The sequence below is a fragment of the Anastrepha ludens genome, chromosome 3, assembly GCF_028408465.1.
Source record: "Anastrepha ludens isolate Willacy chromosome 3, idAnaLude1.1, whole genome shotgun sequence".
Classification (NCBI taxonomy): domain Eukaryota; kingdom Metazoa; phylum Arthropoda; class Insecta; order Diptera; family Tephritidae; genus Anastrepha; species Anastrepha ludens.
In genome coordinates, this window is record NC_071499.1 from 130,905,714 (window position 1) to 130,930,033 (window position 24,320).

The 24,320-nt window shown below is 34.8% G+C and overlaps 1 protein-coding gene across 1 annotated transcript in view; it reads left to right on the plus strand.

The window, feature by feature from the left end:
- LOC128859280 (TWiK family of potassium channels protein 7) overlaps positions 1-24,320 on the plus strand; it is a 158,340-nt gene that overhangs the window by 97,002 nt on the left and 37,018 nt on the right. The window contains exons 4-5 of the mRNA XM_054096146.1: positions 1,977-2,073; positions 2,952-3,078. Of these exons, the coding sequence (XP_053952121.1) occupies positions 1,977-2,073; positions 2,952-3,078 (224 nt within the window). The remainder of the gene's footprint in view (positions 1-1,976; positions 2,074-2,951; positions 3,079-24,320) is intronic.

Below are 24,320 nucleotides of genomic sequence, written 5' to 3' on the forward strand. Positions count from 1 at the left end.
GTGACTTTTTATGTGAATTGATTTTAATTTCATCAGAATGATTTTCTCCTTTTACCCTTCACATGTATTTGTGTTTCAACTGCATTTTAGTGTTTTTAACTCTTATTTTTGTAACCTTTTAGTTTTATGGTTTAATTTGGTGTTTTGCATAAAAATTGGCGCCGAAACGTGCTGCCATCGACACCTGCAGTTTTTGCTGTCGGCATAAAATAATTGTATAAAATTTATAGTATTTCCATTTCAAATGTGCGGTGTATTTTAAACGAAACTGTTTTTATTTTTGGAATGATGTAGTGGAGTTTAAGGTCTTAAAATGACTGGTTTTCGTGGCTGGTCAGTTCTGAAAACGTACAGGGTATGTGCTAATTTAATTCTTAGCCAGCTCATTCCAATCAAGGTTGATCTGGGAATGTTTTAAAATACTCAACACCCTAGCATCAAGAAACTCTGTTCCGGGACATGAGGGGCATGAAGGGAATGAAATTGCGGATACTTTAGCGAAAAAGGAGGCAAACACTCCCTTCATAGGTCCTGTTTTGTTCTGGGTAAACAACAGCTTCAAAAGTGCCTTTCTACGTGAGCAGGAAGAACGAGGCCTAATCGATTAGTGGAGAGCCGGATCGGGCTTACGGCAATCGAAAATACTCATAGATCTGGGTCGGATAAAGGCAGAAGCAATCCTTAATCTGAGCAGAAAGTACATAAAATTTTACACTGAACTACTAACAGGACACTGTAAACTTAATTATCACATGAAAAAGAAAGGTGTGATAGAAAACGATTCTTGTACTCTGCAAAGAGGCACAAGAAACAGCAGAACACGTTCTATGTGACTGCCCAGCAGTGGCACTACGCAGATTAAATTACCTGGGAAGTGGGGCTATAAATCCAAAACTCCTGGTAGAAATTAAGCTTGCCGAAGTTTTAGGGTTTATTAATAGCCTAAAACTGTTCGAGTAGGCTACATGGCTGCACAATAGATCTATTCATGTCGCTGTGCACGAATAGCCAATCAATAATAATAATAGTTCAGCTTGCTGTGCCTTCAATCGACAGTTGTTAATGGCAACCTTTCTGTTATGCTGAGAGAATGCGTCGAGGCTGTTCTTGGACTCTTCTTGTAAGATACCAAGACGGATTTTCTAGAAGTCTTTTGCACCTTAGCTCGCTTGTGATGGCACGACAAACTGTATGAGTTCAGGCAATTAAAATGATAAATATGTAGAACAAGAACTCTTCTCATTACTTCAGAGTGCGTGGTGTTGGGAAAGTAAGGAAAAAAGGCGTAATGTAGTCTTGGCCTTTCTTGCCGGCATTCGCTGGCGAAAGAAAAAGGTGACTGCCGCGTTTTCCATCCTTGCCCAAACTTTAAAAGAGGTCAAAAAGAAGTAGAAGCATATTATACAATTTCTTTCCAAATTTATGAGGCTTACCATTTTAGCCGTGCCTCCTTCACTCTCATCCTTTTCTATTAAGCAGAATTATTCTTCCAAAATCTTGTCTTGTATTTACAACAATGCCATTTCCCCTATTTAACGCTTACCCCACATTTCTTTTTATACAGCAGCTGAAAAATTGTCAAAAATCAACCCTTTTTTTTGAACCACTTGCAACTTGCACTTTATTTTAACAAAATTCAGTAATATACGGAACTGCACATCCCAAATTTAATTTTTAGTTCTGAGTAAAAAAAATACCGAATTTTTATAAATTTTATACAAAGCTCGAAACTTTGCTTATAAAATATTTCGGTTTTATAGATATACATAAGTAATTTATTACTAGCATCTTCTTCTTTAAAAATGTGTATTCCAATATTAAACCCTGTTTTTTTTTTATTAAAAAATTCCGGTTTCATAGGTATACGCCCGGTTAAATTTGTCATTCCTAGTTATTGTTCTTAGCTATGAAATTTTACACTCATTTGCACAAAGTAATTTTTTTCGCCTCGCTCTTTTTCTTCGCCCTCATTTTAGCACCGTTGATCGCTTGTGGTCGATTACCGAGGATTTGAATATTTTATACAAAGAGAATTGGACACGTTTGGCCGCACAGGAGGTGCAACATTTTCAGGTAAGTGTCGGCGTTTGCAAATGAATAGCAAATAAAGGCATAAATATAAAGTCGAACTGATACTGATACTTACATATAAGTATATTAAGCTATAAATACATGCACAAACGACTCATGTTGACTTTTTCATACTTTGTCGCACGCACATACATATGTATTCATTGACGATATCCATTTCGATGTGCGAATGCCCGAAACGTGGCCATTGTTCGCTGACTTCATTTGTGCGAGTGTCCAGCTGCCAAAAAATTGTCACACAGAGCCACACACACATAGAACTTATGGACTGTTACATGCCAGCCATGACTTGCTTGTTACACTTTGTAATTTATTTAATGGTTGCACAAACATTTTTTTTGTGTACTTTGTATGTACTCGCACGCATACACATGCACGTATTTACATATTACACATAGCCTCGTACGTATGCAAGTATGCGCTCATATAATTTGTTGGCTCTCGACTTCATTATTTCAGCTTGACTGGTTTTTGCTATTCATATACTCATCAATTGTTTTTGCTTTGTGATTGTTATCGCACGTGTCCACTGACATTTGGTAGTGCCAAGGCGCTTTATTGCGTGTGTATGTTAACATGCAAAGCACATTTCAGCATTTTCAGTGGTGCTAAGTATTTGTACGAATGTGCTGGCAATCATACATACTTAACAAGTTCTACTTCCCTTTTCGTTTTCAATTTCATTTCCATTTTCCCTTTCATTAAAAAAAATTCAGCGCTCGTTGTTGCTGCATTGAATTATTCATACGTACATATGTACATATGCACAGTTACATGAATATTTGGACTCGCACTCATTCTTCTGGCATTTTCATTTCTTATCTGCTTCTTCACATGTTTCTGTCTCTTCTCTTCCGCAGGAGACCTTGCTGCGCGCCGTACGCCAATCGAAACTCTATCAACCTGGCGAACCAATGAATCCACCCACACACAAGTGGACTTATGCATCGGCGTTTCTTTATTCATTAACTTTAATTACAACAATAGGTGAGTGCACATATACAGATACAAATACGTCTACATCAATTTATATATTCATACGAAAGTGTAGAACTGTGATAAATAATGGGTCTGTCTCTTTGGACACGATTTGTTCTTTGATTGGAATTGCATTCTTTTGCGTAGCAAGTAGTTTTCCACTGCTGGAGGACGTGACGCGAGCTTATCTATTAATTTTTTACTCATTCGTCAGGGTCAACGCTAAACGGCCTTTCAAGTGCTTAATTTGTTGTGAGTGTGGGAGAGAGATTGAGTGGTCGCTGGCGTGGTTTAATTATGTGGGAAGAAGTACAGCAGGAAGGACGATTGTAGATAGAACGAGTTAATGATGTTGTGGAGAACATTAAAGATAATGAAAAAATAAGATAGATTGTATGGCCAAGTGCAAATTTTGGTAGATAAGAAGCGTTGCCAGGTGGGTAGGTAGGTTGGGTGGTTGTCATAGCGACACACTTAGACCTTTCGCAGGCCCATTATTATACCACTGGAGCTTATCCTTACCCTACGTGTTCCTTTTCAAACCATCCGGTAACTTTAATAAACGAGCAGAGCTTCGCAGGTAAACAGCAGTTTTCTTTAATAAAAAGTTTCTATTATGTGGCAAATTTATTTTTTGTTTAAATCAGATAGCATGGGAACAAAAGTTTGAGATCATCAGCCAAAATTTCCTTCAAGCATTTCGTGCAAGCCTTTTGGGTATCTTCCATGCTTATAAGGCTTTATAAAAACTACTACTATAAAGTACGAGGAGTAATTGAAAGTTCAACTGCGATTTTTGATCAGAAAATCGGAGAAATGAAATGGTGTATATAACGCTAGATTACTTCCAACTTGTCCAAAATCTTCCGTCGAAATGTAAAAAATGGCTTGTTTTCAAATATTCAATTCGAAGAGATCTTTGGAAAGGCACAGCACTTGTGAAACGGTGCCCCGCCAGCTGCTAAGTAAAATGGCCGGAATCTACATAAATATTGGAAATTCATGTCGAAAATTATTCGGGGTCCCGAAACATAATAGTATTGTGCAATCTTGCATACGCAGTTTCTAATATTTCAATTAAATAATTTTTAGAATTGTTATAGGCTGCCTCTGAGCAACTACATTGCCACAAATTGTTGGCGATCGCTGTTTCACAGGGCGTATGAGTGACTATTTATCAGAATCAGAATCATGTTTTATTTTAAGTATATGAATATACAGAAAATAGCAGGAAATAAGAACAGCACGAGCTCAAGGCCATCAGCTGGTTTTACAATAAACTAGGATTAATTAGAATATTTGGTAGTCTTATATTTAAAATAAGGAATATATGTGTAATACAAGTATTGGTATCTAAGTATTGGTATATTAAATTAAATGAGCTATGTTACACAGTTCAAGAAAGTTAGATATAGTATTTACATTTGATAATGTTGTATTAACTAGAAGTCGTGAAGGGAGAGCTGTGCCAAAAATCCATCGCCTGGTATTGGTAAACTGGGTGCATTCGTCCAGGATATGCTTTACTGATGTTCTAGATGACCCACAAAAACAGCAGGATGCATCTCCAGAGTTTAACAAGTAACTGTGAGTTATCTGCGTGTGACCTAAACGAAGTCGTGAGAACAACAAAATGTGTGTATGTTTAGATTCCGGTGGATAGGTAGGCATTACCCTGAAGGGATTAATTGTCGCGTAATGATGAAAGTACTCATTCCATTTCAATAGAGCCTTGTTATGTAAGTACTGCTTTATTAGACGTTTTAAGTCAGCTTTTTCCAGAACGTCAAAATGCAGAGCCGGTTCCTTATGAACACTTTTCGCGACATAATCAGCGAACTCATTGCCTTTAATTCCGCAGTGACCTGGTATCCACATCAATTTAATTTTGTTTGTTCGCTTGACAAGTAAATCTCGGACATGAGTTACTACAGCACTGTTATTGTTAAAATTTCTTACGGCATCGATGGCAGATTGACTGTCTGTACAAATGCAAAATTTACCTTTCTTTTTGGAGGCTATTAGAGCGGCTTGATATATAGCAAAGATCTCACTACTAAATGTCGAGCAGTGATTGTGCAGCAAACCTTTTCTCAGAACTTGTAGATCCTCAGATATAACCGCGAAAGAGGTTGAGAAGTTAGTTTTAGAGCCATCGGTAAATATGAATTTGAAAGATTTTTGATTTAATTCTCGTTTGTGCTGAAGGAATATTTGTCGGCAGATAAGACCACAAGTGTTTTCCTTTCGATAATCTTGAAAGCAATTAACAAATGACGAGTTCGAAAGAAGCCACGGTGGGCACTTACTGCGGATTTGATGAGTAGGTTTAAAATGGATACTCATTTTTCTGGCCCAGACAACCACATGATATAACGCCGACAGCCTCTTTGGAAAACATTTTCTATTTGCTGCATTGATTGTGATTTTATAGAGGTGATCATTATTGCAGGATAACACTTTGTATATAAGGCCAGCAGTCATATATTCCACCCGCTCACTTAAACTAGGAAGTCCGGATTCAGCCAAGATGTTACAAATAGGAGTAGTGGGGAAGGCACGTAGGCTTCTACGCACAGCAGCATGATATGGAGCACACAGAAGGTTTAAGTTGCTTTTGGCACAGCTTCTATAAATTGGTAAAGCATAGTCAATTACAGATAAAAGTAGTGATTTAACAATGTAACAAAGTGTAGAAGTATGTACAAAGGATTTTTTTGATGAAAAGTATTTTACAATGCTAAGAGACGATTAATTAATTTATTTCTAATGTAATTGCAATGAAATTTAAAAGTGTATTTACAGTCAAAGAAAATTCCTAATATTTTTAAATGGCTAACGTTACTTATAGGTATATTATGGTGACTTAGTTTTACACCCGAACAGCACTTCCTCCGACAAATATGTAGGATATTGGATTTTTCGCATGATATAATCGCTCCAGATTCGAGCGACCATACAGCAATGTCCTCAAGGATTTTGTTAAAGATGGTTCTAACCGACAAATAAAACTACCGAAAGAGGCGAACCTTGAGGAATCCCGTTTTCTAAGTTGTATCTGTCGGAAAAAGAGCCGTTTATCTTAACCATAAATCTTCGGTTTGTTAGCAAGCTTCTTACAAAGTTGTATGTTTTAGGACCAACCACCCATTTCTTAGTTGCCTTAGAACAATGTGTATCCCGATGCGATCGAAGGCTTTTTCGAAGTCAAGGGAAAGTGCTGTAATATGTTTCTTATTAGACAGGGCACATGAAGAGAAATGGTCGAAAGATAAAAGTGCATCGACAGTGCTATGTCCTTTTTTAAAGGCAACCTGGCTGGGATTTAAAAATTTATGTTTGGACGCAAACCACATTAGTCGGTTAGCAACTATTTTCTCTAAAATCTTGCTGGTGCATGGCAATAAGGAAATCGGGCGAAAGTTGGACGGCTTATCTGCTGATTTGTTATGCTTAGGAATAGGTAATATACAAGCAAATTTCCAACTTTGAGGTATGATACCAGAAGTGAAAATGGAGTTGTATAGTTTTAATAACCTAGTCTTAATATAATCAGGTAGATTTTTAAGCATGGAGTAACTAATGCGGTCGTAACCAGGAGTGGAACCTCTGGCCTGCTTAACAAAATGATCAAACTCTTGGATGGTGATGGGATTGTCAATCTCTCTTGCAGAGCGAGTGAGATTTTGTGCTGCACAATATATTTCATTTAAAATTCTGGATTTTTGTGCAATAAAGTCGTGAGAAAAATTTGTGTTATCTGAGTACTCAGACCAGTGTTTAGCGAAAGAATTTCCAATTTCTTTGGGGCAAGAAATGAGCTTGTTATTTATAACAAGTTGTGGGACAGTAAAATTGCTATAAGAGCCCGACAGCTTTTTGATACTTTTCCAAATTTGTTTTGGAGAGGACGACGGATTGATATTGCTAGAGATGCTAATAAAGCATCCTTTTTTTGCCTTTTTTGCAAAAAATTTAAACTTCGCAATTGCTGCCTTATATAACATAAGGTTTTGGTTGGAGAGTATGCGTTTAAAATTAGACCATGCATTTTGCTTTATTGTACGTAACTCGGCAAGATCCTTGCTCCACCAGGGGACACATTTTTTATGAAAGTAGGGACGGGATTGAGGAATGGATGACGTAGCTGCGCTGAGGATAATCTTTTTAATAGAACTAGCTTCCTTATTGATATTACTACTAAAAGGGTGGATTTGACTTTGTTCGTGGCACTGAAACCTGTATTCTGCCCAAACTGCTTTATCGGTTTTAAATCTTGGTATGTGGCCGGTCTTACTTCTCCTTTCACAATTTAAGTGGAAAACAATTGGATAGTGGTCACTACCACAGAGACTATCTAGAATTCTCCAAGGAAGGAGTGGGTAAATGCTAGTGGAGGATATCGTAACATCAACATGCGTGAATGAATTATGTGTGGAAAAGTGTGTCGAGGATTTATCGTTTAAGACAATTAAATCTTGAGTGAAAATTAGATCCGCAATTGCTTTACCCCTCTTGTTTTGTATGGAAGAGCCCCAAAGTGGACTCCAGGCATTGACATCTCCACAAAGAATAAGTGGATGAGGTAGTGAGGTCAAAATTGATTTAAACTCGCCAATATCGAAATCTTTACCAGGTGGAAAATAAACAGATATCACCGTTAAGGTTATATTGGTCTTAATTTCAAAAGCAATAATGTTTAAATTTGTTTGAATAGCGATTCTTTTATGCCAAATAACTTTTTTTAATAAGGATACCAGTCCCGTGTTTATTCGTGTTACTTGTGTTATGGAAATAGGCAGTGTAAGGCGAAGGAGGAGAGGGATTAATGGAAACTGCAAGGTGGGTTTCTTGTAAAGCTACAAGATCGGGTTTAAAATCTGAGAGAAGTAGAAGAAGCTCATGGTAATTGTTAAAAAAGCCGTTTATATTCCATTGCAAGAAAGTTAGCATAGTGATTGGTAAAAAATGAAATTATAGAGAGAATTATTTGTAACTGGAAATTTACTATTTTGAGCATCATTCATCAGAAGAATTTGCCATATTAGATAACTAAGAAAGAGAAAGAACTCTACTCATAGATGGAAGTGGTGAGAATGTACAATTAATGAAGCTTTTGTCAGTTATAGATTTGGCATTCTTAAGAGAACAACTAGAACTACAATGATCTATATTCGACTGGGCGGCGGTGTCATTACTGCTTTTTGAATTTGCAAGAGAAGCATTCTCTTCTTTATGTTGTTGATTAGCTAAGTTGTTGCTTGTATAGAGAGATGTTTGATTGTTGGAGACTTTTGGATTTGGAGAGTTATTTAATTTAGTATTCTGTCATTTAATGTAGTTGTTGTCTTTGTTTGTTATTGTTTTAGAAGTAGAGGTACTTTGTGCAATATGAGCACGAGAGGTTCCTGCTGATGAAAATGCAGTACTTTGAGAGTTTGTTTGTTTGTTATTCGATGGTTGTAAGTGGTTTATTTCTTTATTTAATGTTGTTTTTGGAGTAGAGGTATTTTGGATCGTAGTGGCATTTGGAGTTTCTGTTACTGAAAGGACAGCGGCGTAGGATGTTGAAGAATTAAGGGGGGGTAAAGTAATTTGTGTACGATAGATATTTCTAGCCTCCATTATAAATAGAAGTTACACCTTGGCTGCTGAGTTCCTTCACAATTTCTTCATCAGATACTTTATTAAGATAAGGGGCATAGATTGTCCCCTTGGTGATGTTGAGTGAAGAATGAAATGAAAATGTGACACGACACGCACCTTGTAATTGCGTGGTAGACAAAAATTTTTGTGCTGTTTTCTTGTCCTTTACCAGTAGCAGAAGGTTACCATCTCTGAGTTCGGAGATCGATATTACCTCTTTACTGATAAATTGAATTGCCTTATGAACGGCAAAACATGAATAGTCTGACATTTTTTTATTTTCATCACTGAAGGATAATACCAGAAACTTAGGATCTGCCACAGTAACACTTGGTAATTCAGGGAAAATTTTAAGTGATGAACCATTACTTAATTTCTTTTTCTTGCGTGGGGTATCGCTTGCGAGCAAAGCAAAGCGATTCTCCCGGTTATCAGTTGCCCGGGGGGCATTATCGCAATTAGGAAAAAATAAAACTCACCAAATCGGAATAAAACTAGGATTTATAATATATTTCAATAGGAATCAATACCGCAACGCTTTTAGCTAATCAAAGAAGAGAAAAATATAACGGAACAACCCGCACTGAATAACAAAACGATAGCGCACCTAAGACGACCAAACACCTTGAATGCTAGACGCTGACTGACTATTTATCAATTTTATGCGTATACTAATAAATGAGAAAAATTTTGAAAGGTAAACTTTTAGTCAAATTTTCGTTTTCAGAGCTCCATTAAGCATATCAGCTACTCAAGAGAAGAGCCATAAATTGCAATGATTGTTTTCGCGTTTTAAACAGCTTATCAATATTAGAGTTGCCATACAATTTGCGACATTTTATATAGCTTAGCAAAACACAAATATAGTTTTGTATACGGCGGCCGCCGTAGCCGAATGGGTTGGTGCGAGACTACCATTCGGAATACACAGAGAGAACGTCGGTTCGAATCTCGGTGAAACACCAAAATTAAGAAAAACATTTTTCTAATAGCGGTCGCCCCTCGGCAGGCAATGGCAAACCTCCGAGTGCATTTCTGCCATGAAAAAGCTCCTCATAAAAATATCTGCCGTTCGGAGTCGGCTTGAAACTGTAGGTCCCTCCATTTGTGGAACAACATCAAGACGCACACCGCAAATAGGAGGAGGAGCTCGGCCAAACACCTAACAGAAGTGTACGCGCCAATTATTTATTTTTTTTTTTATACGCACGCTTCAGTTCCATTTAAATGAGTGAATATTGTGCCAATTAGCATTTTCGTGGAACTTATGTACATATAGAATCGCTGACTATGTAAATATGTACATATGAAATGAAGTTGAAATTCGCTACAAAAAACTGGTCGGAATTATGATTTTCGTAGGATTTGCATTTGAAAGTATATACTTTGAAATGGTAGAAGCGGTCGTTTACTACATCGCGCCATGGCGTATGATGAGCGGTAGTTTGATTAGCCACAAAATTAGTTGCAATGGTTTCATAAACAGAATACAGAGGAAGCAGCTTTAACATATATGTTATTATTATTTTATTAATTAGTTTCCATTGTATTTTATTGAGCTATCAATCATGAAGGGATCTTTGTTTTTTAACAAATATTTTTTACACAAATTTTTATCATTAGAAAATGTGTAAAAACTCTGACATGGCATGACCTCGCCTGGCAATGTTTCGGAGTATTTTGAATCCCTTTGATGATATATTTTCGATTGAAATTTCTGGGCTATATCTTTTCCGAGAAATATATCAAATAGCAAATAGAAAATATCAACTATGGAGTAAATTTAGTCTAGCAATGCTCTACTAAGCAGAGAAAAATAGCACAGATCATTTTGAAAGAAATATAATCTCTTTATATGAGTCATCGACCAGAGAAAGTAATGATTTGTAAGTTGTTTGGTTCATTGAGGCAAAGTTGAAAGTCAGTTGAATATAAGCAGTGCGCTGATCTGCGAAGGTAGGCACTTAAACGTGAATTGGTGTGTTAGTGGATACCATATTTAGCTTCAAGACTATGAACATGAGTTGAAGCAGTTGTCGTTGCAACGGCTCAAAAAAGTTGCAGTAGCGCTAAATTAATAAAGGGGTTTTCAATAAGGGCGGGTAGATGTTGAAATGGAATAAAATGGAGTTTGCTGTGTGGCACGTAGCGCCGTCCTGCTGGAACCACATGTCGTCTAGGTCCATATGGTTCAATATGGGCCATAAGAAATTGGAAGGGCCACCACGTCTACCGAAAAATGGGCGCAATGCGCGCAACGTTTGCGTTAATGAACACTCATTTTGATAATAAAGTTTTATCATTTGAACATGCTATTCAATCGTGTAACTTGCCATGATGATTTGGCATAAACAATTGAATAATAAACAAAAGATTTGACAGATGTCACCCAAACAAAATGGCTGCCACAGGGCGCCAAAATGAACCCGCGCCACTTGAAAAACCCTTTAGAAGATCTCAGAATAAGTTGCGAAGATGATGTCAACTGTTTTATTGGAATTCAAAAAATACCGCATTGGTTACCACTAAGAACAAAAAATAATTTCATTTTGCGAACTTTTTGACCTACCCTCGTATGCACAAAATATAATCTCTAATATTGCGTTTAATTGCTCGCCAATCGATGACATCTTTTTCTACACTATTTCTTTGCACTTAGCAACTTTGTACCACCACACTGGCTAATCTCTTAAACTGCTTGCGTAACGCTAATACCCCGATTACTTATTTATGCTTATAAGGCTCACAAGACTACCAACCATGTAGCTTCCTTGCTTCTGTGGCTTGATGTGGCTTTAATAGAAAATTATCCTTGCCATACATTTTGTGCTGCCGTAGCAACATCGCTAGCTGCTTAATAATAAAATAATCAGCAAAATAATACAAAGTTTGAGAGGAAGGGGTCAAAAAAAAAAAAAGAAGGCAATAAAAGAAAAACAGGAAAGAAACAAAGAAAACGAAATCACCTTCACATACGAGGGTGTATCAAGGCAAAGTGGTTGGTTGCTGGTTATTTAGTTAATGGAGATGCTGCCGACGGTAACAAAGCCAGACGTGCCTGAGTAGCGGCGCGTAGACAAAGGCGACCCGAATTTGCTGATATTGCATGTTTGGCCTAATTGAAATCAATTTGTGCTTCATATCGGCTAAGCTGAGCAGTTTATGTTAATATACTTTTTTTCTTCGCTATTTGTTTTAATATTAAATTGTTTTATTATTCGAATGGGCAATACTTTTCCAAGTGGTGGGGATTCATAAGTAGTAGTGCAGTGTGTGCAAATTCACTTTTGCATTTTTTTGTTTGTTACATAATTTCTATAGTTGTTTAAGTAAATGTACTGAAAACCCTTGAAAATTGTGAAATTGAAAACATAGTTAGGGAGTGAGTCTCTCAAGTGGTTATATTTTCACAAGAGCTTGTGTTCATTAATTTGTATTTAGTGTTAGAAAAGTGTGAAGGCAAGCAAATGCTGTTGAGTGGTACAACAAGGCGTACGAGCAATTAAGTAACTAATCCGATACAATACAATTGAAATACTTTTCCGAGCCTGGGAAATTACTGCTAATTGATTACTGGATTTGTGTTCTTACGCAGTGGGAAGAGGAGAATGGGCTAGCATCTTATCTTACTTCTCCCTTTTCTCCTTTACTGACGTAGTAGCCGCCTTAGGGCGAGTGCTATCTGTCTAACTGACACACAATAAGAAACGTCATTAAGTCCTTCTTCACTAAGGCATCTTCCTGTTTCTGTTCCTTTGCCAATACTGCATCGAGTACTTGTGCGTGTGGTTCGTTTATATGATATGATTTAGCCCACAGAGCTGCCGGATGCTTATTGCCTGGTCTATTTATATGCCTCTCTAAGGGTTGTACAGCCCATCGTTCCATCATCTGCAATGTGCGCCGTCACCAACGTGAATGGGCCTATAACTCTTCCGCAAAGTCTTTCTTCAGAATACTCAAACAGCCGCCTTCGCATCATTCAATAGGAGAGGCATTTGGAGTGCCTTATATTTGTGGGGTAGGAGATTTTAAGCCTTAACAGGAAAATCACTCACATTTTTATAGAAGGTAATTTAGAGCGGCCGCCGTAACCGAATGGGTTGGTGCGTGATTTCCATTCGGAATTCACCGAGACGTCGTTGGTTCGAATCTCGGTGAAAGCAAAATTAATAAAAACATTTTTCTAATAGCGGTCGCCCCTCGGCAGGCAATGGCAAACCTCCGAGTGTATTTCTGCCATGAAAAAGCTCCACATAAAAATATCTGCCGTTCGGAGTCGGCTTGAAACTGAGGGTCCCTCCATTTGTGGAACAACATCAAGACGCACACCACAAATAGGAGGAGGGGCTCGGCCAAACACCTAACAGAAGTGTACGCGCCAATTATATATATATATATAATTTAGAGAAAATATAATATTTGGGACATAAGAGCTCATCAAAAATAAAATTCATCGCATAACCCAACATACTTTAATATTGTATTAATAAAGTATTGACTATATACACGAGTACATACTTACACACATATAAGTGCAAGTTCTTTGTTTGCTTGAAAAGTACCAATTTTCAGCCGCAAATAAGTAGCAAATCAAGAAATTGAAAATTGATTTCAACTGAGCTATTTACGCTATTTTTCAAATGGTTATCTGTATATGTAATTGGCTATATGTGGTAGTATTTTTATATGTGTATTGAACCTTTTACGCCTAGCAGTCAAGCTTCATATTTTTACAACAAAAATTTTATAGTAGGCAATAAATCGTTAAATGGTCAGGGGAGAAAGGAGGGAAAGGAGATGAGTATAAAAAACTGAATATCAATATAGACATTACAGTGAGAAATATTGGAAAATGGAGCGTTGAAATTGTAACAGCACAAACTGGGGCAAATGAGTATAAAAAGTAGTAATCAAAAAAGTATAAAATGCTTTCGAATTGTGGCTGAAGGAACTCGAAGTAAACATCCATTGCAGAATTATGTACATACACGTATGCACTTACACATATAAATAAATGATATGTGACACACAAATAGATTTAATGGATGGTATGAAAAATGATGATAGATAATAATAAACGTGGCACTAGAAGTGATACGAAATGAAAGAAAAAATTATAAAAATCGAGAAATATTTCAAAACTTTCTTCACTTTTCATTTAAACATTTCAACAACAATTTGCTAAGCAAAAATATTGGAAATACTAAAAAAGTGAACTTCAGTCAAAAAAAATGAATAAATCAAATTTGAGCAAAGAGTAATTCAATAAAAAATTAGAACAAAAAATTAATGAAATGTCAAATTCTGTAAATTTGAATGATTAAAAGACCAAAAAGTCCCTTATCACGTCAGTGTTGTTCTATATACAAGTAAGGGCTCAACAGCCTTTTATATAACTCAGGGTTTTCTTGACTTATTTTCTTGTTGCTGTTGTTATTGTTGTTGTGATAGTTGAATTATTGCAATATGGCCAAGTTCATTGAACATCATTAAGCTGAGCACTTACTGATACCCTGGAAAGCCGTTCGAGCCATTCGAGCCAGCTGCGCCAGCCAAGTCAAACCAACCAGAAAGAAGCAATTCAACAACGGTATCAACAACAGCGGGCCAAATGTCAAGGGAGACATTTCGCGCATAAATTGAGTGTAAATCTTGTGGTAGAAAAAATGACAAAAAAACAATAACTATAAAGCTGCCATGAAGAAGAAAAAATGACAGATGTTCAACAAATATTTGTCAATTGATATGAGTTTTTAAGTGAAATAGGATTGAAAAAGCAGTGAAGGTAGGGATACCAAAGAATAAAAGAAACTCAGAAATGAAAGAGAAGCAAAGAAAGAAAGGAAGAGCAGATGTGAGAGAAAGAACCAGGAAAGAACAAAGTGCGTTATAAAAGCAAGAAAAAGAGGCAAAAAAGAAGAATAACTAAAAAAAAGAGAAACAAAAAATAATGTGACACAGAAACGGAAAGCTAGGAATGAAAAATGTTTGACAGAAAAATGAAAGGGAGCAAAAAATAATGGAAAAGAGTGAAAAGATAGAGAAAAGAAGAAAAATTAGGTGAAAAATTTAAAGGGAAAATTACGAAAAGTGCAAAAACAAAAGTGATACAAAGGTCAAAACTGCGCTGATTGGCTTATCATGTTGACCTTCATTCTAAAGTGAAATCTCGAAGTTTTTCGTGACAGTGTAAGTTTTTAAGGAATTTGGAATTTTTAAGGAATTTTCGGTATTAAATTTAAAATTTTTTAACTAGAAACAATTTTCTTAAAATTTTTTTAAATGTAATATTTGAAATCTATATCTATCTAATTCAAACCCTATTTTTTGTTTCGTTAATTTTTTTATTATTTTGTTTATTTATTTTTACTTATTATTTTATTTACATTTTTTTGTTTTGCAAATTCAATATAACCAGCCTACATCTAAGCCATCCTTTTAATTTTTTTTCCTATACGATTTTTAATCTAATATAAAATAATATAATATAATAATATTCAAAATGGCCAGTCTAAATGGTCAACCAGCGAAGTCAAGAAAAGCGCATACTTTAGCCAATAAAGTCGAAAAAATTTAGAATCCAACCAATAAAAGCTAAACAAAACTTTTAAAGCGTGGAAAAAAAATTTAAATTTGTTAGAAACGATTTTTTTTTTACTTTAAACACTTTTTTTTTAATTTTAGAGAATATACTTTTAAAAAAAAACAAGTCAAAAACCTTCAACTGTAAACTGAAACAAATTATATTAGTAACTGTGCACTTATTGGATCAGATATCTTTTTCTCTTATTTAAAATATTAAAAAAAAAAGAGGTTGTCTGTAAAGTCGGTATACTGACGATAGTTTAACGTAATAACGTCATAAGAAAATACTGATTGAATGGTTGCATTTTTCAAAAGAAAATATTAATTTTATTTGTTTGATAGATATTTTGTATGGATATAGAGAATGAGTTAACATTAACATAACATAATATAACATAACATAACATAACATAACATAACATAACATAACATAACATAACATAACATAACATAACATAACATAACATAACATAACATAACATAACATAACATAACATAACATAACATAACATAACATAACATAACATAACATAACATAACATAACATAACATAACATAACATAACATAACATAACATAACATAACATAACATAACATAACATAACATAACATAACATAACATAACATAACATAACATAACATAACATAACATAACATAACATAACATAACATAACATAACATAACATAACATAAAGCATTCACCAACAGCTTTCATTTGATACCCATATTGTACATACACGTCCGAAGGTTACCCGGGCCCACGTTTTGACCTATATCTCGAGACCCTAGTCACGGAGCGGCATGAAAAATACTCTGTACTAAAGCATTCACCAACAGCTTCAATTTGATATCTATATTGTACAAACACATTCTATTCTAGGGTCCACGTTTTGGTCTCTATCTCGAGACCCTAGTCACGGAGCGGCATGAAAAATACTCTGGACTAAAGCACTCACCAACAGCTTCCATTTGATACCCATATTGTACATACACATCCGAAGGTTGCCCGGGTCCACGTTTTGACCTATATCTCGAGCCCTATTTCCAAAATAAAATATAATCCATGTTACTCGTGATGTAGCTTTCGAATGGTGAAAGAATTTTTAAAATCGGTCCAGTAGTGTTTGAGCCTATTCATTACAAACAAACAAAGTTTTCCTCTTTATAATATTAGTATAGACAACATATCTTATAAGGTATATGGTAAATATTAAAACACATTTTTTCCTTCATATATAATAAAAAAAAGAGGTTGTCTGTAAAGTCGGTTTACCGAAGATAGTTTAACGTGATAACGTCATAAGAAAATACTGATTGAATGGTTGCATTTTTCAAAAGAAAATTTTTATTTTATTTGTTTGATAGATATTTTGTATGGATATAGAGAATGAGTTAACATTAACATAACATAACACAACACAACACAACACAACACAACACAACACAACACAACACAACACAACACAACACAACACAACACAACACAACACAACACAACACAACACAACACAACACAACACAACACAACACAACACAACACAACACAACACAACACAACACAACACAACACAACACAACACAACACAACACAACACAACACAACACAACACAACACAACACAACACAACACAACACAACACAACACAACACAACACAACACAACACAACACAACACAACACAACACAACACAACACAACACAACACAACACAACACAACACAACACAACACAACACAACACAACACAACACAACACAACACAACACAACACAACACAACACAACACAACACAACACAACACAACACAACACAACACAACACAACACAACACAACACAACACAACACAACACAACACAACACAACACAACACAACACAACACAACACAACACAACACAACACAACACAACACAACACAACACAACACAACACAACACAACACAACACAACACAACACAACACAACACAACACAACACAACACAACACAACACAACACAACACAACACAACACAACACAACACAACACAACACAACACAACATAACATAACATAACATAACATAACATAACATAACATAACATAACATAACATAACATAACATAACATAACATAACATAACATAACATAACATAACATAACATAACATAACATAACATAACATAACATAACATAACATAACATAACATAACATAACATAACATAACATAACATAACATAACATAACATAACATAACATAACATAACATAACATAACATAACATAACATAACATAACATAACATAACATAACATAACATAACATAACATAACATAACATAACATAACATAACATAACATAACATAACATAACATAACATAACATAACATAACATAACATAACATAACATAACATAACATAACATAACATAACATAACATAACATAACATAACATAACATAACATAACATAACATAACATAACATAACATAACATAACATAACATAACATAACATAACATAACATAACATAACATAACATAACATAACATAACATAACATAACATAACATAACATAACATAACATAACATAACATAACATAACATAACATAACATAACATAACATAACATAACATAACATAACATAACATAACATAACATAACATAACGTAACATAACATAACATAACGTAACATAACGTAACATAACATAACATAACATAACATAACATAACATAACATAACGTAACATAACGTAACATAACATAACATAACATAACATAACATAACATAACATAACATAACATAACATAACATAACATAACATAACATAACATAACATAACATAACATAACATAACATAACATAACATAACATAACATAACATAACATAACATAACATAACATAACATAACATAACATAACGTGGCGGGTCCACGAGACCCTAGTCATCAATAGGTATGAAAATTACCCCGTATTAAAGCACTTATCAACAGCTTTCATTTGATATCCATATTGTACAAACACATTCTAGGGTCCACGTTTTGGTCTCTATCTCGAGACCCTAGTCACGGAGCGGATGGAAATACTCTGAACTAAAGCATTCACCAACCGCTTCCATTTGATACCCATATTGTACATACACATCCGAAGGTTACCCGGGTCAACGTTTTGACCTATATCTCGAGACCCTATCTACCAATAGGTATTCAAACTATACGGAAATCATCTTCAATACCTATTTAACAATGTGTGTAAGTTTGGTTTAATTCGGTTCAAAGACACGGCGGGTCCACGTTTTGGCATATATTTCGAGACCCTAGTCATCAATAGGTATGAAAATTACCCCGTATTAAAACACTTATCAACAGCTTTCATTTGATATCCATATTGTACAAACACATTCTAGGGTCCACGTTTTGGTCTCTATCTCGAGACCCTAGTCACGGAACGGATGGAAATACTCTGAACTAAAGCATTCACCAACAGCTTCCATTTGATACCCATATTGTACATACACATCCGAAGGTTACCCGGGTCCACGTTTTGACCTATATCTCGAGCCCTATTTCCAAAATAAAATATAATCCATGTTACTCGTGATGTAGCTTTCGAATGGTGAAAGAATTTTTAAAATCGGTCCAGTAGTTTTTGAGCCTATTCATTACAACCAAACAAACAAAGTTTTCCTCTTTATAATATTAGTATAGATATGGTAAATATTACCATACATTTTTTCCTTCATATATAATAAAAAAATAATAATAATAACATTAAAACAACAGATATTATTAACAAACTTGGTTTTATTTTAAATTCTTCAAGTAAATCAAATTAATAATAATCAATAAGAAGGCATATGCCAATACAAATACGTGAATTTATATATGTACATATGCGCATATACATACATATATACGCTCACTTAAGTAGGGGAGAGCAAGATGTCGAACGTTGCCGTTCGTTTGCTTTGTTTGCTTTGTCGTTCCTTCCGCGCTTTCGCTTGCAGTTCATTCAATGCAATGAGCAAGGTAACTACATATGAGCAAGGTAACACTAATATGAGCAAGGTAACACTAATGAGCAAGGTAACACTAAAGAGCAAGGTAACACTAATGAGCAAGGTAACTACATATGAGCAAGGTAACACTAATGAGCAAGGTAACGACACATTTTTTCGTGCGTGCAGCCTGTTAGATCGAATTATAAGACGTTATCACGTCAAAAATTAATAATTATAACATTAAAACAACAGGTATTATTAACAAACTTGGTTTTATTTTAAATTCTTCAAGTGAATCAAATTAATAATAATCAATAAGAAGGCATATGCAAATACAAATACGTGAATTTATATATGTACATATGCGCATATACATACATATATACGCTCACATAAGTAGGAGAGAGCAAGATGTCGAACGTTGCCGTTCGTTTGCTTTGTTTGCTTTGTCGTTCGTTCCGCGCTTTCGCTTGCAGTTCATGCAATGCAATGAGCAAGGTAACGACAAATGAGCAAGGTAACACTAATGAGCAAGGTAACACTAAAGAGCAAGGTAACACTAATGAGCAAGGTAACACTAAAGAGCAAGGTAACACTAATGAGCAAGGTAACGACATATTTTTTCGTGCGTGCAGCCTGTTAAATCGAATTATAAGACGTTATCACGTCAAAATGTTTGTAAAGAAAAACAAAAGTTGAAAAGTCCAAAATAAAATCAGGATGTTTGTAACCGAGTAGGTATTAATTTAGTTGGCAGCATGGCTTGGGTTTTCCAATATATCAGAGAATTGGCATTTGAAAACAAAACTACTTAAAGTAGAATGAAGCTAGCTGGTTGTAAGCAGTCATTAACTAAGATGTCAGGTTTATCTGTTTTTCATTTTTTAACGAAAGCATTGCTATGGAGAGAAAATTTCAAAAGCCTCAAAATAAAATTAGCTATTTGAAGTTTGTAACAATTTGGCCATTAATTCAGATGTCGGAATGGCTTTGTTTCTAAATTCTTTTACACATTAAAAATTATTTTACAATTAACTTCTAATTTAGTGAGAACATTATTTAAGTTATATTTGTTGACAGTTTTCATTTGTATTATTGACGTGTGAAATATAAGATTGCAAGAACATAAAATCAAATGCATGCCTTTCGGTTTAGACAGAAATAATGTTTCAGTTGGTTATTTGAAAAATTTATTTTTGATAACTCACATTTACAAATGTCTTTAGCATTTAGGACTTCAAGTAGGAACTAAAATTTTGTTGCTCGAAACATAGAGGCTAAAAAACTCCATATGCTCGTATACACAAAGTGTGTTTTTAAACCATACAATTTTCCCTTTATGGCCACTTGAAAAAATTCAAAATAATCTGAACGTTTTTTTATTTATTTTATATTCAATCATATATAAATTCTTTCACCTTGTTATCAATTTTTTTGGGGTCCCCTCAAGTCGCTATCCTAAAATTTTTCCTTTGTGGTTTTAAGCTATTTCACAATTGATTTGTGGCAATTTTATGCTGTCAAAAATTCAATTCACTTGCTATTCACTGACTACACTCCTTTTCGCCCACTTTTATCAATAAAATTAGATTTGGTTTTTCTTAGCCAATAGCAACCAGCAGCCAGTAGAAGTTTTTTCGATAATGCGCAAAAACTCTCTAGGGTGCCTGGTTCCAACCAAAGTGGAAAATTTATTATGCGTCAGCGTTGTGTTAAAGTCATAAATTATCAAGCTTGACAATAATTAAATATATCGACAAGGCGACCAACCGCCATCTACCCGGAGAGGAAGGGTGAAACAAACAGATGAAACAAAGAAGAACGAATAAATACAAACAAAGGTTTGCATAAATTGAATAAGAAATGAATTTCGTATTGAATTGTGATTAGCTGATGGGGGGAAGCGAAAAAGAGTTTGATGAAAAGGGTGGCCAAGGAAGGATTGTGATTAAGGCGGCTCTTGTTCAGCAGGTGGTACGTGAGAGAGACGATGCACGCATGGGTTGGTGACTGTTCTTGCTCCGTTTCTGCTTCTTCTTCCATTCAATAAGAGTTATCTGCCCCTTCACATTCCGATGGCCCTTTGTGTGATTAAACATTTTCAATTCATTTCACTTGCATGCATCCCCGTTCTACGCAATTTTGTGCAACTGTCTTTGTGTAGTGGGGTTGCATGGCATGATTTATCAAATATTTTGCATTGCATTAAAATATTAATGTGACTGTGTTTTGATTGTTTTGCTGTTATTGTTTCCATGATAGTAGTTGACACTTTTGTGCAATACTGGCGGCAGTCAGAGTCATTGTCTGTCAGTGATTTCTTTATTTATTTAATTAACTATTTAGCAGTCGGTTAGTTCACTGGTTACTGCCAAATAATCAAGCAATCAATTCGAGATCAAATTAGAATTAGTGTATCTGTAACAAAGTGATTCATGCACGCTAGTAGTCAGTGATTAGTACAACATTGCATTAGTCAATCAGTCACTTGCTTAGTTGAATAACTTATTAGTAAGCAGTCTGTTAGTTGGTTAGTTAGTCTATCCATTAGTCTTAATCATGCATTAGTTTCTTGCTATTTCTGAATCAGTCAATCATTAATTATACAGCTAGTCATCCACATCAGTATGATTTTAATATTTAAGTTAATTGCTTAGTCCAGGTGTGGATTTGTTTGATTACCTGTATCACATAGAGATTAATATTTTATTTAGGTCCTCCGTTAATGCGTCAATTCCTTCAATTAAATGGATAGTAAGTCACTGAGGAATAGTCATTCCCTTATTAAGTTCCTTAGTCAATGTGTCAAGTCTTTCAATTAAATGGATAGTAAGTCGCTTAGTGATTATTCCCTTATTTAATTGCTTAGTTAATAAGTCAATTCTATATATACTATAAATTAATGCGTAGAAAGTCACATAGAGATTAATCTCTTATTTAGTTCCTTAGTCAATGCATCAATTCCTTCAATCACTTGCATCGAAAGTCACATAGAGATTAATTCCTTATTAAGGTGCTTAGTCATAAATCAAATCTCTCATTTAAAAGCATAGCAAGTCACTTAGAGTTAATTTCCTTATTAAATTACTTAGGAAATATGTCAATTCTATTAACTACCTGCCATCTGTTTCTGTGATAAATAAGTCACTAGTCAACTGCTCACGCGAATATGTCACCATCAGTAGTCAAGTTGTTTAGTTAACGTTCAAGTCAACATCTCAATCTTGCAAAGTCATATTTTTAAGGTAGCTAATCAACCACCTAGTCAGTGTGTGTCAGCCAGTAGCTTAGATAATCAATTTTTACGTTCAAGTCAACATCTAAATCTAGCAAAGTCATATTTTTAAGGTAGCTAATCAACCACCTATGGCGGCCGCCGTAGCCGAATGGGTTGGTGCGTGATTACCATTCGGAATTCACCGAGAGGTCGTTAGTTCGAATCTCGGTGAAGGCAAAATTAATAAAAACATTTTTCTAATAGCGGTCGCCCCTCGGCAGGCAATGGCAAACCTCCGAGTGTATTTCTGCCATGAAAAAGCTCCTCATAAAAATATCTGCCGTTCGGAGTCGGCTTGAAACTGTAGGGCCCTCCATTTGTGGAACAACATCAAGACGCACACCACAAATAGGAGGAGGAGCTCGGCCAAACACCTAACAGAAGTGTACGCGCCAATTATTTATTTTTTTTTTGTTTTTTTAATCAACCACCTAGTCAGTGTGTCTCGGTCAGTAGCTTAGATAATAAATTTTTACTTATTTCTATATTTAGTTGTGCAGACCACACTTCTCTTCAGTAAATTAGTTCTTTAATTAAACAATTAAAAAATAGTCCCTGTACCGCATCATTGCACAAAAACACAATTCACTGTACCAAATAAGATAAAAAAATAAAAAGAAAGCCTACACAATTTGCAGCTGCATTTCTATTTACGGCTAATTAAACAAATATAATGCGCACATCAGCAAACACTAACAGCTCTTCCCAATAAATAACTGGAAAAGCAAATAAGCAGATATTAATCACTTTGTAAGTACAGTAGGTTCTGTTTTTATGCGGTAGATACGTTCCGCAAGAAACAGCATAAAAAAAAAACAGCATAAAAAAGCTACTAGTTCTATAGTAAAACTATAGATACGTTTCAAATGCTGAAACCGCATAAATCTGAAATAATGTAATAAAATCGCATAAAAAAGGGCACTAGTCCCATATTATAACTATAGATACGTTCCATAGACCGCATGAATCTGAAATAATTAAATAAAATCGCATAAACAAAATATTGTATTTTTGAAAATTATATCTTTAGAAACGTTCTTTAAGAAACGTCAGAATCGAAAAATAAATTTACGTCAGAAATAGAATCAGACAATACCCACATGTTTCGCGTTCGTTTAGGATTTGGCGTAAAATCACTTTCGTCACTTTAGGAAATGTACACGTCTGATCTAGATAGTTATGCAGGCGGTTCCATACTTGTAGGTTTAGCATTTCTGATGTAATCTGTGATGAGTATTTGCTTAGCTGGTTTAGAATCTTGTTTATATGTACAATTCCCGATAGGTCGACATGCATTTTGTAATTTAAAAAAAAACCGCACTATTTCAAAACCGCATAAAAAAAGCCGCATAAAAACAGAACCTACAGTATTCACAAATTAATAATTCATGCGAATTTTTAAGAAGCTCTGCAGTACCTGCAAACAAATTATGACGAAAAATGAGAGAGAAAATATTTGCTATGCATGTTGGAGTAAGAAATTCAATGTGCACCTGAGCGTATGAGTGTTTTATGTAAATAAATATACAAAGAGTGAAAAAGCAAATGTAGTGGGAAAATCAAATTAATTTGATTAAATAGTCATTTAAATATTGCTAATTATATTTCTATAGCCATTAGGCGGACAGAAGAGCTGGTAGGTTGAATTTTGAGTTAAGTTTTGTGTACTCGTACACTTACGTATATATAAATTGAGAAATATCTTTGTGTTAATTATTAGTGTAAATCAATGGGAATAAATTTGTAATTGTAATTTTACTTAA